Source organism: Nymphalis io, chromosome 22, assembly GCF_905147045.1.
Source record: "Nymphalis io chromosome 22, ilAglIoxx1.1, whole genome shotgun sequence".
NCBI classification, from domain to species: domain Eukaryota; kingdom Metazoa; phylum Arthropoda; class Insecta; order Lepidoptera; family Nymphalidae; genus Nymphalis; species Nymphalis io.
The window spans coordinates 8,957,409-8,973,085 of record NC_065909.1 but is presented as its reverse complement, the minus strand read 5'-3'; the positions used below and the strand labels follow the sequence as shown (position 1 = coordinate 8,973,085).

The following is a 15,677-nucleotide window of genomic DNA, read 5'->3' as shown; positions in this document are numbered from 1 at the left end:
GAGGAAACCTACATGTGTCTAATTTCATTGAAATTCTGGCACATGTGTATTCTACCAACCCGCATTGGAGCAGCGTGGGGGAATAAGCTCCAAACCTTCTCGTCAAAAGGGAGAAGAGGCCTTAGCCCAGCAGTGGGACATTAACAGGCTGTTACTATACTGCAATGTACTGTGTTTCCCACCAACCCGTATTATAAACACCGAAAATTTTCTTAAAAAAAGAGAAAGGAGGTCTTCAGACCAGCCGTGGGACATTTTTATACTATTGGTTCATTCTAATTTAAGTTATAAAATTATTCTTTGAACCAAGTGATTATGATTGCACTCAACATAAACAAAATATTACTTACGATGACACGAAATTGGTAAAATCAATGTATGTTACATCCGTTTTAATCCCGGCGTTCCAATTGTTTCGAAACCTTGAGTGTAATTTTTTTAATCTAATACAAGACTCGGTGTTGTTTTCATTATCATATCTGTGTTTTCCATTAATAAAACTATTACCCATTTTATGAGATTATAATTACATTAATAAATATATAAAGATAATCGTAAGATGTCGATCGTACATATTCAATTATTATATGTTTATTTAATTGTTCGACATGCTCTATAAGAAGATTGAACATGTATGCTTATTGAAATTTATAATATTATTAAATATGATTGAAGAAATTAATTTATTTGACGGGCCGGTTGGCGTGGTTGGTAGATACTTGCCTTTTACGTCGAAGGTTGTGTGGGTTCGATTCCCACCCGGGACAGACATTTATGTGCATGAACATGTCTGTTTGTCCTGAGTCTGGATGTAATTATCTATATAAGTATGTATTTACAATAGAAAAATAGTATATGTATTATATGAGTTGTCTGGTTTCCATAGTACGAGCTCTGCTTAGTTTGGGATCAGATGGCCGTGTGTGATTAATGTCCCAGGATATTATATTATACTAATAATGTAGTTTGTTAATGGTGAACTACAAATCTAAGAATGGAAAAAAACTTAGATCGTAAAACAGCACTTTGTAGTTAATTTAAGTTAATTTATAAAGTTTATTATTTATTAAAGATATAGATTATATTGATCATTTTACTTAATTCTCAGATTATTTAATCCACTAGCAAACGTGTCGATTTTTTACTTTGCTAGTTTATTTTTATGAAGTTAGTCATTTCATTAACAGATTGTGAATGTGCCTTTGCTGGGCTTAAGGCCTCCTCTGCCTTTGAGGAAGGCGTGGAGCTTATTCCACCATGCTGCTCTGATGCGGCACACGTGGCAGAATTTTAGTGAAATTAGACACGCAGGTTACATCACGATGTTTTCCTTCACCGCCGAGCACGAGGATAATTATAAACGCAAACTGCACACTTGAAAATTCAATGGTGCATGCCTGGGCTCGAACCTACGATCATTGATTAAGATTCACGCGTTCAATCCACTGGGCCATCTCGGCTCTAATCATGTTAGTCAGTTAGAACAATTTCAATTGTCAATATCAATGACATAACTTAACGCCCGTACCCCATAATGGAACACGTTATCTTAAACCTCATGAAATTGTTGTTGCTTGTTTAAAATATAGCTTCTTAACGTCATTATTTTTTTTTTTTTTATAGAATAGGAAGGCGGACGAGCATATGGGCCACCTGATGGTAAGTGGTCACCAACGCTCTTAGACATTGGCATTGTAAGAAATGTCAACCATCGCTTACATATCCAATGCGCCACCAACCTTGGGAACTAAGATTTTATGTCCCTTGTGCCTGTAATTACACTGGCTCACTCACCCTTCAAACCGGAACACAACAATATCAAGTATTGCTGTTTTGCGGTAGAATATCTGATGAGTGGGTGGTACCTACCCAGACGAGCTTGCACAAAGCCCTACCACCATTATTGAAGTAATTAAATATCAATAGCATTTACATCGTAGCCTTTATATTTATTATTTACGAGTGCATGACATTCACGCTCGTCACGTCAGTAATTTAAATTGAAAGCGATTGAAACTGCGAAGTGCATCTACTTATATAATAGTATTAGACACTTAAACCTCCGAGTAAAACCTGCTTTTTTATATAGCATAGGTAGGAAAATGAACATATGGACCACCTGATGATAAGTGGTCACCAACGCCCTTAGACATTGGCATTGTAAGAAATTTTAATGCGCAACCGACCTTGGGAACTAAGATGTTATGTCTCTTGTGTCTGTAATTACACTGGCTCACTCACCCTTTCAAACTGAAACACAACATACCAAGTACTGCTGTTTTGCGGTAGAATATCTGATGAGTGAGTGGTACCTACCCAGACGAGCTAATCTTCTGGTATAAGTTTTATGTATATGTGTTTATAAAGTCAAATTTATTTGTACACATATGTTGGTTTTATTATTAAAAACTTCATATCATCGTAATACATATTTCGTAGTTTGTGTACTCAGGTGAACTAATGATTAATCAACATTGAAATATCTCCGAGTATTCTGTTGGATTATTTACTCAGTTTGCTCCAAACGGCAACACATTACATTGACTCCCTATAAACACCAGCGCTCGTGTCAAATAGTTCTTTGTTTAAATATCTTCAAATCTTTGTTTGCTAAATACTCCGTACAAATATAAGTTTTTATTCGTTCTAGTTGTTCTATTTTCAAATTTTTTTTTTTATAAAACAAAACGAAATCAATTCGCTGTTGAATTAATTTCAAACGTAATCCTTCTAATTAAAATTAATCATTAACCCCTCGCTCGGCTAACTCATCGCGTGACCTCAATTAACCTGTTTTTATTTTTATCAATTTACAATAAACACGCTGTCCTATCAATCGGTTCTATTAATTATCTGTACGACGTGTTATCGTCTCCAATGGGAATTATTACGTCCGAGCGACCCGTCGACCCGACGACCCGAATGACATTTGACTCGGCTATCGTTGCGTCCCTATCGGTAATGTTTAAACGTCCTTAATACCCACTTGTAATGATCGTGTTTTCTTCGTATCAGATGATTATAGGGAAAGTTGATTTACAGTTTAATTGTCTTATTCAATTTTATTAACGGTTTCATCACTCGTCGGTCATTACTAATATTTATGATGATGTCTTTAATAATACTTATATCGCTCAGAAGATTCTCCTTAGTGTATTACAAAGAGACCAATTTTTTTATTTTTTTTTATACAATAGGAAGGCGGACGAGTATATGGGCCACCTGATGGTAAGTGGTCACCAAACGCCCTTAGACATTGGCATTGTAAGAAATGTCAACCGTCGCTTACATAGCCAAGGCGCCACCAACCTTGGGAACTAAGATTTTATATCCCTTGTGCCTGTAATTACAATGGCTCACTCACCTTTCAAACCGAAACACAACAATATCAATTCTTTTTGTTTTACAATTAATAGGCCAGCGTTTGACCGTTGACTTGCCTGATGTTAAGCATCGACACGATCTAAGATGTAGCACGCTTGCCTATAAGAAACCTGTTTACTCTTGATTTGAAGACACCAACATTGTACCTATCGGGAAATACAGACTTAGGTTAAAGTTTCGCAGTGCGAATGATGAATGTAGAAGAGTATTGCTGTTTTCCGTTAGAATATCTGATGAGTGGGTGGTACCTACCCAGACGAGCTTGCACAAAGCCCTACCCCCCAGTAAATAGTATTTTTTAAAGTTATGTAATATATGTATCAAATTATTTGTAGATTTGAATACGATTAGTATTGGTAAGAGATAGTCTTGAAAATATTTCCTTGGTATTTACGTTAAATATTTTCGGCCTTATAAACATTGTTTAGCAGGTGCTTAGTTTAACATTGTTACTCTCTTTCACACAAAGAAGACACAGCATTGCTTAACTAATCATTTTACCAAAGTCTAAAGTATAAAGGTCAGTTACAACGGATACCTTTTGTTTTTACTTTTAGACTACTGCTCTCGGAATGGTCCTTTCGACTTCTGTATCAATAATTTTGTATCTGAAGCGTTCTCGTCATTTATTACTGTTACATTGTTGGTAATTGATATTTCAAGTTTAATCGAGTGTTCAATAAAGTGTTCGACAAATGATTCACTTATCTTATCATTGTAACAAAAGTTAAACGTAAGTCTTTGATAATTAAGATATTAACGTTAAGGTCGTTATCTCGATTATTGAAAATTATCATATTTATGAAAAGTAATTTGAATACAATCTATAACTTTGGAAATTACCTCATTGTTAAAGATTTCATACCAGATAATACTCACAACACCGGGATATCTATCTTTGCCTTTATCTATAAGTAGGATTTCCTCTTATCGCGGTCATAAGTGGTCGCTGCTGTTACATACATAGATAGAATAATATATCGAATCGAATAATCAAAATTATAGATAAGATGTATAATATATATACGTATTTATATACTTGATACTCTTCCAGTATAATCTCGTTAAGAGTTTTATCTGCGATGTTATCTTTCATTGATTTCTTTAAAAAATGTAACTCAAAGACAATATTATTAATAATAATAATATCCTGGGACATCATTCACACACGGCCATCCGATCCCAATTTAAGCTTGTACAAAGCTTGTACTATGGAAACCAGACAACTGATATACTACATATACTATTTTTCTTTTTGTAAATACATACTTATACAGAAAATTACACCCAGACTTAGAACAAACAGACATGTTCATGCATATAAATGTCTGTCCTGGGTGGGAATCGAACCCACAACCTTCGGCGTGAAAGGCCAACCAAGCCAACCGGCCCGTCAAATGTAAAATATAAATCAAACAACCGAAGTTAATTCTTATAATCAATGTTGTATGTTATTTTACGTTTTAAATAATAAAAAAATCCTAATCAATGAATAATTGTGTACAAAATAATTTGTGTACAAATACCCGGTATTTATTGCAATTTCCTTTAAATTTGTTTATCGAGTATTTTCTGTTTATTAAATAAACTATTAATTTATTAACTGTATTTCTAACTCCACAGACGAGTTGTCAGCGTCTTTGACGTATCTGATTTATTTATTTAATTTTAGGAAGACAAACCGTTACGACATCTAAAAAAATATTATCACATTAAAAAAAATATCATATACCAATCAAGTCTTCACAAATAATTAAATCAAAAATACACAGCAGAATAATAACAAATAAAAATCTTATCTTTAATTTGTTTTATTGTGTTTTTGTTGATGTTTATTACCAGACGTCACAATTAACGTTTCACGATTTAGAATTAATAAATATGTTCTGTTCTTTTGCAATATAAATATAAGATTGTACTAGCCGTCGTCGAGTTCGTCAAGGTAGCATGCGCAAGCGATCCCGTAGCGCTCCTCGTTAAGACGGAAAGGGTACCGCGGGTTTTTTTAGTGGATATTCCGATGTTCGGGGCGCACTCGTCGCCTTGGACACCGGCGATCCCCACATAGCCCCCTACTATTCCCGTGGGGGAAACGAGTACCGCGTTTTTCCAGCGTTAAAAAAAAAAGACGTCCTCGAGTTGAAATGACTGAATGTTTGTTGACTATTATCCGATACGATTTGCGCTAAAATATTCTCCGTGCTTGAATGTCTCCGTATACCAATTGTCAAGGCTGTCGTACTCACGGTCATAAGAGCTGATGTGGTCCAGATGTATATATAGCATCATCGTGTGGCAAGTTACAACAAAATTGATTGTATAAAAATTCTTCTCCATGAAATAATATATAAACGTTGCCAAATTTAATAGTTTAGTTCAACATTGAAGAAGTGTCAAAATTTATTAATCTCGAACAGGCTAACGTCCATTATATATATATGAAATACAAAATATTTTTAAAGTATCAATATTAGATAATTTATCTCAGTTTTGATAAACAAGTGAGTAATTTTTGTAAAGTTTCCACTTAACTTCAAGGCGACAATAAAACAGTATCGTCTAAAGATGAAAGCACCTCACTTGTCCTCGTCGACCCGCTGACCGGTGATAGCGCAGATAACCCGGCCGGTGGGGTCGTGCCGCCGCATGGCTGAGTCGATAGATGCCGGACTTAACGAAACACGGTACAAGTTCACAATGTCATTATCGATTTATGACTTGCGTTTTATTGAGTTGTCATATTTATCTTTGGACTGCTATGTTTATCTGTTCTGAAACCGTTCATTCTAATCACGCGCAAGTTGAATTCTTAATTTTTTTTTATTAATTTTACCTCACGTCGATAAAGCTTTACTTGGTTTAGCGTTCTATAGAGTACACGTAGCCGCTTTTATTTATTCCATACGTCTGTAAAGACATGAGCATGTTGATACAAGTCAATAATTGAACTCACTTGTATCGTAAGACCTAAAAGATAACCGTATCGTTAAAGCTTGACACCGTCGCGATAACCCGCGGCATCGAATTACGTACCGCGCTGGAATCACGTGAGAATATTCTCGATTTAATAGGAAAATGATGATTGCTATAAATAATTTATTAAATATGAAATCATATGAATATCTCAAAGCTTCTCAATTATTTACTTATGTCACGTCACATATGTACATGTATTATACTTTTTAACAATTTCGTATATTAACACGATGAATAAATTTGTTCCGTACATAATGTAATACCTCAGAGTGTCATCATCGGGGTTTGAACGTAATAAATTAAGCATATAACTTATTTTGTCGCAACGCGAACATAATCCGTTTTAAGCCAATGTTAATATCGATATCTAAATTATCGGATTGCCCTAAAAGTTACTATCAGAATTTTTTAATTTATGATAAATAGATAATTATTAATCTTTATTAGTATTACGGGAACGATTAAGCGATATAGCATTTCTTTATCGTCGTATAGTGACCTTTATCCATCGAAAGTATTAGTGAAATTTTTACTGCTAAACAAATTACAATCGTAACGAGCATGTTTGTATCTTTGAAACAACGAGTATGTGTAACTCGAAGAGCGAGTACTCGGAGCGCGGTCAAGCAGCAGGCGGTTTCAGATGCGCAGCGTGCCGGCGCACGAGCGCGTGTACACGCTGCGCACGCGGCCGCCGTCGCTGCTGCCGCCCAGCCCGCTCAGCCTGGCGTCGTCGGGCGACAAGTCCGTGGCCGCGCACGCGCACTCGCCGTCGCTCGAGCGCCCGCCCTCGCAGAGCACGGCCAGCTTCGTGTGCTACGTGTGCGGCGTGTCCGCGCCCAGCTCGCAGCTGCGCCTCGTCTACTGCTGCCCCAACCCCGAGCGCGAGACCTACTACCCCTTCATCACCACGCTCAAGCCGCACCCCGACGCCAGCCCCATCAGCCCGCAAGGTCTCATACTCATTGTACAATCGCAGTGTGATACGAAGTCATTTTATTAATTATTCTAATTGCAATAAGTTTAATCGAGGCTTGCACCGAAAACTAGTGATTGTCCCAGATCTATGCTCCTGGGATGGGATGTATTGTGTGTTGTAAACGTATATAAAAGGTGAGGTCGCGTTTCAGGCATGGTTCAGATCTGCGCATCGTGTTACAAGAGTATCCCGCACAAATACCCCGCGTACAGCGAGAACGGTGAACCTAACGCCGCGCACAACAACTCACATACGAACAATATCAGGTGAAGTATCACGAGCTGCGGCTGGTGATAGTATAGCGTAATATCTTATGTATTATTTATTTCATCGTCATAGTCCGGTGGGATACTATCGGAGAGAGATCAGGATTAAAGATCGAAAGCTTTTCGCGTTTACTCGCGTTTGTATTCGATTTACAAATGTTTCGATAAATTATTGAGCTCGTTAATTACATGAATCTTTTCGAGTGGAGCTGAAATCAAAGATGCCCGTAGTGTAAATTATTGTCATACAACCGATAAGTTTTGTTTCTTAATATTGATTCGAATGCGCAATACATGATCTCCGGCGTATGAGGCGAGTCGAGCGTCGCTCTAATATGCCTCGCGGGCCGGTCGCAGGTTCAAGCCGTACGACATGAAGCCGGGCGCGGCCAGCAAGCGGCCGTCCAGCGCGCTGGCGCCGTCGCCGCTGGCGGCCGAGAACGGCATGGGGCTGTACCGCTGCTACGTGTGCGCCGGGCTGTTCCCGCAGCAGTCCATGGAGTGGCTGTCCACGAGCGCGGAGTACATGAACTCGCACGCCATGCACTTCCCGTGCCTGGCGGGCGGCGGCGCGCGCGGCGGCCGCGTGCTGGCGTGCTCGCGCTGCGTGCGCCACCTGGCGCGCCAGTGGGAGCTGCTGGACGCCGAGCGCGTGCCGCTCGAGCACCGCCGCTACAACGTGCCGTCGCCGCTGCCCGAGCGCGCCGGCGAGCGCGTCATCCCCACGCCGCCCTCCACCACCTCCGAGCGCACCGTGGCCAGCAACTCGGCCTGCACGTCCATCTACTGCTTCCTGTGCGGCCTGCACTCCGACCTCACGCTGGCGCGCGTGCTGTTCGGCCAGCCGCAGGGCAACGCGCCCTACTTCCCCTGCCTGCTCACGCACCAGGTCGCTCCGCCTCCGATCCGTCCGCGCGCTCGCCACGTTGTACCCCTGTTGTAACGATGCGTTCCCGTCACAGAGTCACCCCAACGCGGAGCAGCTTCGAGAGAACGGGTCGGCGCTGGTCTGCACGTTCTGTTACCACTCGCTGCTGAGCCAATGGAGGAGGTGCTTATTTTTTAATATTAGATTGTATGTTAATTCATATCATTATTTTTGCATAATAAGATGGCGTGTGTGTATGCGCTAGGTACGAGGCGCTAGGCGGCTGTCCGGCGGAGCGGCGGGTGTACAACACGCACGACTACCACTGCCATCTGTGCGGCATCAAGACCTACCGGAAACGAGTGCGCGCGCTGCCCATCAAGGTGACCTCCGCACTGCCATAACTACCATCCCGTTATCCCACTCGCGCTTAACACCACAGGGTGTTTTATTTTTTATAATCATTGCAGGAGTTCCCGTTCCTGATGCAGAGGCGGACGGAGAATTCGTTACTATTAGAGAACGGAGACTACGCCGTCATCTGCCTCGATTGCTACGAGAGCTTAAGGTAAATTAATTTTTGTATTTTCTTATGTAACCGATGTTACTGGTTTGTAAGCCGCATGCCGGCGACCACCCTCAATTACTTTACCGCTGAAAACTAATACCTCGTATCACTTTATTTGTTGGGGCGAATATAATATGAAACCTTTTAAGACCAAAACTTACCTCAGCAAGATACCATAACTGGATTTATACAATGCGCGCAATGTAAGAGCTTAAAATGTATAGAGACAGTGCGTCTGGGGTAGGGGGCCCTCCGTCTCCCATCGTATGACGCGGCCGCTAACGGGGTGTGTGCGCAGGACGCAGGCGGCGGACTACGAGCGGCGCGGCGTGCCGGTGGACAAGCGCGAGTACAACTGGCTGCAGCAGCCGCCGCCGCCCGAGGACAGCGCCGACGTCACCATCGCGCGCCTGCCCTCCGGGGACCGCTCCGACAAGCTGGTCAGTTGGGCCACACGGGGGATGATAGACACTTACGTTTAATCCGATTATAAAATTCCATATAAAAATAAATCTGGTTCCAAAATTAACCCTTTCCGTGCAGGTGGACGTCGCGTAAATTGTATATTAAGTGCTTACTTATATGATCTTGGATATTCGCTTGTAAATCATATTTTTTTTAAGAAATGTCAAACACATTTATTTAATTTTAATTTTATGACATTAATTCGGATAACAAAACTATTATATCAAAATCCTACTACTGTTAAATGGGCACAAAAATGTCTCCCGCTGCTTTTAAAGACAATGTTGGGGGACCAACTTTTTGAACTATTTAAGCACTTATCGTCTAATATAGATTAATTGCAGAAAATGTAAATAGGGATTACATCTATTTGCATTTACGACGAATGTATTCGGTTTCAAAAATAACTCGTAATGCCCACGGTAACACCAATGTCGTCCTCGAGGCGGCGTCTCTGTCGGGCGTAATATTTCGCCAGAGAGTCGCTGGCGGGGAGCGTCCGTGGGCGTGCGTGCGAGTGCGTGACGGAGTGCGTGTCCGCAGATCCCGCAGTCGCTGGTGGTGCGCGGCGCCAAGCGGCACAGCCCCAAGCACTGCGCCGAGCGCCGCCGCGACCGCGACGCAGGTACGCGCTGCTCCTCCTACTTTAGCCTTACATGTCAAATACCCATTGAGGAAATCGAAGTAAAGAAATAATACGACTTTGTAAATCGCTTATAAAATTTACTACCACTTATGATAAGTGGTACAGAAGTGAAATTCCCCTCCTCCTACAACCCGGGCTCCTTCGAACGAGGCGTGAAGAGGCATCTTGCGGGCCGGCAAGGCCCCCGCGGCTGGTGCAAAACATTCTCGACTGTACTAGCCGTCGTCGCGTTTGGACTCCACTACCGCTTACCATCAGGTGGAGTGGAGTCATTTGCTTTTCCGGAATATATAATAAAAAAAAACAGTGGTAAAGCCTTATGTAAGCTGGCCCTGGTACTACAGCACACATTCTACCGGCTCCTGTTAATCGGCAATGCTGTTATGTTATTGTTACGTTCCGCTTCGATGAACGAGTAGGCCAGTGTATATATTATAACCTATCTAGTATATCTATATTCGGTCACACATTGGTGATATCAGGGATAGTTAAAATTTCTTACAGTAACAATATCTATCCGCGTTGTGCACTCACCATTACCAACTGTCCTATTTTCCAGAATGCGTACCTACAAAAGCGTGCATACATTAAAACTGTAATTAAAAAAAATCTTATACTGATAATTTTAATTGTTTTTAATGGCTCTCGAATTTAAAATGTTGATAAGACACGACCAAATTGTAAAAAAACTATGAATCATTTCTCCAAAGCGAACCGTTACCAAACAACACGTAATCTAGTCGAACCCTTTTCCGTACCACTGTCTTAACTTTCATCCAGAAAGGAACACGAAACTTCATGAATGTCAATACGGAATTTATTATAAGGCATTAGTGTTTTTCGTAGACCATAAACTTAATAAACAAACTTTATGTCGCAGACAATACAGTACAATATCGCTTAGCAAAACGATGATATGTTTCCATGTAGTAAACAGTCTCTAAAGCGTAGGTATTGAGGTCTAATTTCGTCTGTCGTGGACTATGAGATATTTCGGAACTGGGTCGGATATTATGAGAGGAAGTCGAGGATATCACAACATATTGGTGTTTCGCGTAGATTGGTCGGTTGTGGTGCGAGGAGTAAGCGGAGCGGGTTTTGATTTATATACAAATAGAGACAAATTGAATTCGAATAAATGAATGATGTAGGGTTTTGTACAAGCTGCGCTGGGTAGTAATACTAACCTACCACTAAGCAGCAATAATTTGTTTTTTCGTGTTGCTTGTCCGTTTTACATGCTGAGTGAGCCAGTGTAGCAGGCACGGGGACATAAAAACTGAATGCCCACATTCATTTTTTTAAATCATAAATAGGCGGCGCCAGAAAACTTGGGAACTGAGATGTTACGCCCCTAGTGCCTGTAGTTACACTCACTCACGCTTGTAACCTGAACACAACAAAACGAAGTATTGTTGGCGGTACAATATGGGCGTGGGTCGGACATAACCAGGCCCTTTCACCAAGTAAATGTAACCATATATTTTTAATTCACATTAAAAAAAACTGTAAGCTCTCCGCTGTAGGCGTGTGCGTCGCGCGGTTCCCAATTACCCGGTGGGCGTGACGTCACGGCCCTACGACCCGATATCAGAATTGATTCAGTATTCGATAAATTCCCTCTCGGACGTCGACTTGCGCCATTTCGTTATATCCGGATGATAACTACTCTAATGTCATCACAATAAAATCGTTCTATTTCTAAACCTCGTATCCAATTTGAACCCGTATTTGCCCAAAGCTTTTGTTGGCAACGATTTTAATAATTTTCATAAATTGTTGTTTATTAAAGCCCTAATTACATGACTTTGTTCGCGGTCTTTATTCGCGGGGTGAAAACGACACCATGGATAGATAAAGGTTAAAAACAATATTATGGGTAATCAAAATGTATAATAGTATATCTTGTATGACGTAATAAAGTATAATTATATAATTTAAACTTAATGTATTCTTGTACCAAAACGTAACATTCAATACAGACGTAGTACCTTAGTTTCATTAGGCAGGTTTAGAATTAAATTACCCACCACGATGCTCCAATGCGGGTCGGTGGTAATACACGTGGTAGAATAATATTTGGTACATGCAGGATTGTAAGTCGTTTATCGAATACAAAAATAAAAGTTTGTACGATCTCCTCACTACCAATACCAGTTTTAGTTAAAAAACCTGCCCTGGAAACAAATTTAAAGAGGCTCCCAGTAAACAATATTTTAGAACGAGATAATCTGGAAGAAAACCCAACAACTGTATTAATAAAGCGCTTCGGGTGCGGTGCAGCTCGGGTATAAACCGGGCGAGGCGCGCTGTATTTACACGACGCGATATGTCGCGTACCTTTCGTGCGATATGTAAGTATAAGTAAAAAATAAATTACTACTTACAAAACAAACAAACAGTTACGATGCATCTTAACTAAAAATTGCGGTTCAAAACTGGAGAAACACTGAAAATTGAATGTGCTTAATTTTTGGTTTTCATTTATCTCGCGGTTGATTGAGAAGAAAACGTATTGTGACAAATAAAAAATCTGCCACATGTGTATACAACACACACTTATGGACTTACTAACGCTCGACTTTGGAATTGTACTGGAAGCGTATTGGAATAAGTTCAAATCTCCGCCGTGAGACTATAAGCTGTTATTTACTTTACTTTGCAAATTCTTTAATAATATTCGATGCTCTTGTGATGTATGAAAACTGCCGTTATAATATATGATTTATCGCAAAGTGTAAAATACTTTCACTTATTAATTTAGTTTTATCTCATTCACAGCGACCAACGTTTATACAGACAGTAATCTATGTACGAAGTTTAACGCCGTATTACATACATTTGATTAGAAAATATTTGCATGATTAAACACTTAGTTTATGTACAGATTTAAATATAAAATACATTGTTAATATTATGAGATCGTTTATAATTTAGCCTGGATTATATTATGTACTTATAAGCATTTTAAACGGGGGAAAATTTTAATTTTGTTTGTTTTAGTGGATACGTATACAAGAAATGTAATTCCTTTGTTTATTTCAAAGTACTGAAGTTTATGAAATTTAATGTATCCGTATTAAAAAGTCAATCCTTGGACGCGACTTGAAACTGCAATATTTCATAGCAAAAAGAGAAATCTTCAGAGTAGCTCATTCAACGTTTTCAACCAAGCAACTCCACTCCGCCGGAGTACTTACTTTCTGTAAAGTTTGTAAGATAAAGTTGGGTTAATTCATGCAGCTTTGAATGAGGTACGTCAAAATGATAGGGAAGCTCCGAGAACTGTTTAAGTATTGTGGCGCCCGACGTGGGGCTCGCGTGTTTGTCGTACAACTTGGTAATTCACTCGGTATCGCACAAAGATATGTTATTTTATAAAACCATTATTTTTTTAAACCTAAGTTTAAATCCTACTGAAGAAAATCTCTCTTATAAATATCTCTTATTATAAGATATAGATAGATTTATTGCTGTAAAGTAGGTATCGCCAGTTGTGCTCTTCATAGTTTCGAAAGTTCAGTTCAATTGCAATTTCTCTAAAAGACTAGGCGTGATATTCATAATGTTTCGTTTTAATTTCGTGCACATGTATTCGTTTTACTATGTTAATAATATATTTTGATTAGTGAAGACAATTATATTTAAGTTAAACGTAATCGATATGAACACTACAGTGAGATAAATTCGCTTCATTTTTTTTTTATTGAATTCGTTGACACCTAGTAATGAAAACTCGTCTATTCCGTAGTCCGAGACTATACGGACATGTTTACGTTGTGGTTAGACATAAAGCGAAGGACAAAATTGCCCTCTGAATGCAAAGGCGCGCACTCACACGTACCCGGCGGGCGCGTTTGCTCAACCGTATCGCTAAAAGTCGGATTGTGACGGCATCTAGTGGAGTACGTTGCGGCACGGAATAGTGACGTCAGTCGGATATGTCGATGCTTGTCGCTCAATAACAGGTGTTTGAATAAATTTGAATAAAATTTTACATCTTATAAAGCAAGATCAAATTACGACTAATAAAACATAGGTAAGTTGTTACGCTTCTTTAATAGGACTACAAATATATTTATAAAAAAAGTTTTTTTTTATTTAATTCATAAGTATTTGCCTTCTAACCGAGTTAGGAGCTTGTGTTATTTTTTTAAAGGAGTACGCACCATAGTACTGAGTAAGTTTAAACATATGTATTAAGAACAAACTTATTGAAAAACGGCGCATTGTTTCTTATCAGGTTTGAAGTATTTTTCTGACTGACATTCATCTTTGATTTATATCATGAGGCGTGCAACACTAAGTCCAAGTAATATTGGTGGTCCATTATCGGCTCGGCATCAGCGTACACACCGATATCGATAGTTCAACGGCTGTGTCTCTAAAGCCAGCCTTTGTTCTAACACGGTAGGGCTCTCGTGCGATGTCGGCGATACCGCCTCGTGCCTCTTTTGTCTTTGTTTTGCTTCCACAGCGCTGCGTCCGATTTTATCCCCGCCAAGAGTCCAAACAGACTTTTTGTTTTGCCTTTCATACTGTGACATCGTTATTTTACCCCTTGAAATTTCAAAACCGTCGTCAAAGTTTACGTGCTTATAACTTGATACGGCTTTTGTCGGTTTGTTTTTATTTTATGATCAGAAATTCTGGTGTTACCGGTTATTATATTATATGTATATGAAATGTGTCGAAGTAAAGAGAAATTAAAATAGACTTGTGAAAGTGATTTCGTTTGCTATCCTTCGGCTCGCATACCGACCACTTTACGACACAGTAAATTATTTGATATTACAGTATACATATATTGATAAACGGACGCTATTAATAGAATATGACAGTGATGTATGTGTGTTTTATGAGTATTATATAAAAGGTCATTTTATTATGTATAATATTTTAGATGTAAAGTCCAAAGGTTAGATTAAAAATGTGTTACGTCTTATTTTTGACGAAATAATATTCGTAAGACATTGCCAAACCTACGTATCCTTTTATTCGTTTCCATTCAGCAGTTAAAGCAATAAACACCTAAACGCGTTATTTTTTACATTTATAGTATTTTTATATTATTACTATATAATAAATTGCAAAGTATCGTCGAGTATTATAACTAAGCCTCTAAATTGAAACAATCGAAACTATTATTCGTTCAAGTATAACAGGCAATTCATTATTTTCAGTCTCTGATCTCGTATAAATCCTTTATCCGCACGGCGCATGCCCAGTCGTCGTACGGATTATTTGCCGACGTTTGTGTGGGCTTTTACTATTGCGTGTAGCTCGTTACGTTTGTACCCTCCGCGAGCTGTAAGCCAACTATTCCGATGTACTCGACTATGTATTCGTCGATTCTTTGACGATAAATAAGTCACAATTTGTTGTCTGCACGGATATTATATATAATGTATTAAAATAAACCAAAACATAAATAATGCAAGTTTAATCGCGTTAATACTTTTGAATCGTAATTCCTCAAATCCTTTATTAAATTATTAAATATAAAGCGACCAGATGTAATGCTA

General features: G+C 39.2%; 1 protein-coding gene across 4 annotated transcripts in view; it reads left to right on the top strand.

Annotated features, from left to right (window-relative positions):
- LOC126777147 (uncharacterized) overlaps positions 1–15,677 on the top strand; it is a 152,683-nt gene that overhangs the window by 79,597 nt on the left and 57,409 nt on the right. For 3 of the 4 annotated variants that reach the window (XM_050500061.1, XM_050500060.1, XM_050500059.1), the window contains 8 exons: positions 7,004–7,313; positions 7,491–7,605; positions 7,963–8,494; positions 8,568–8,656; positions 8,739–8,856; positions 8,944–9,041; positions 9,340–9,481; positions 10,050–10,131. In XM_050500061.1, coding sequence (XP_050356018.1) covers positions 7,004–7,313; positions 7,491–7,605; positions 7,963–8,494; positions 8,568–8,656; positions 8,739–8,856; positions 8,944–9,041; positions 9,340–9,481; positions 10,050–10,131 — 1,486 coding nt within the window. The remainder of the gene's footprint in view (positions 1–7,003; positions 7,314–7,490; positions 7,606–7,962; positions 8,495–8,567; positions 8,657–8,738; positions 8,857–8,943; positions 9,042–9,339; positions 9,482–10,049; positions 10,132–15,677) is intronic. The other variant, XM_050500062.1, reaches the window with a different exon arrangement.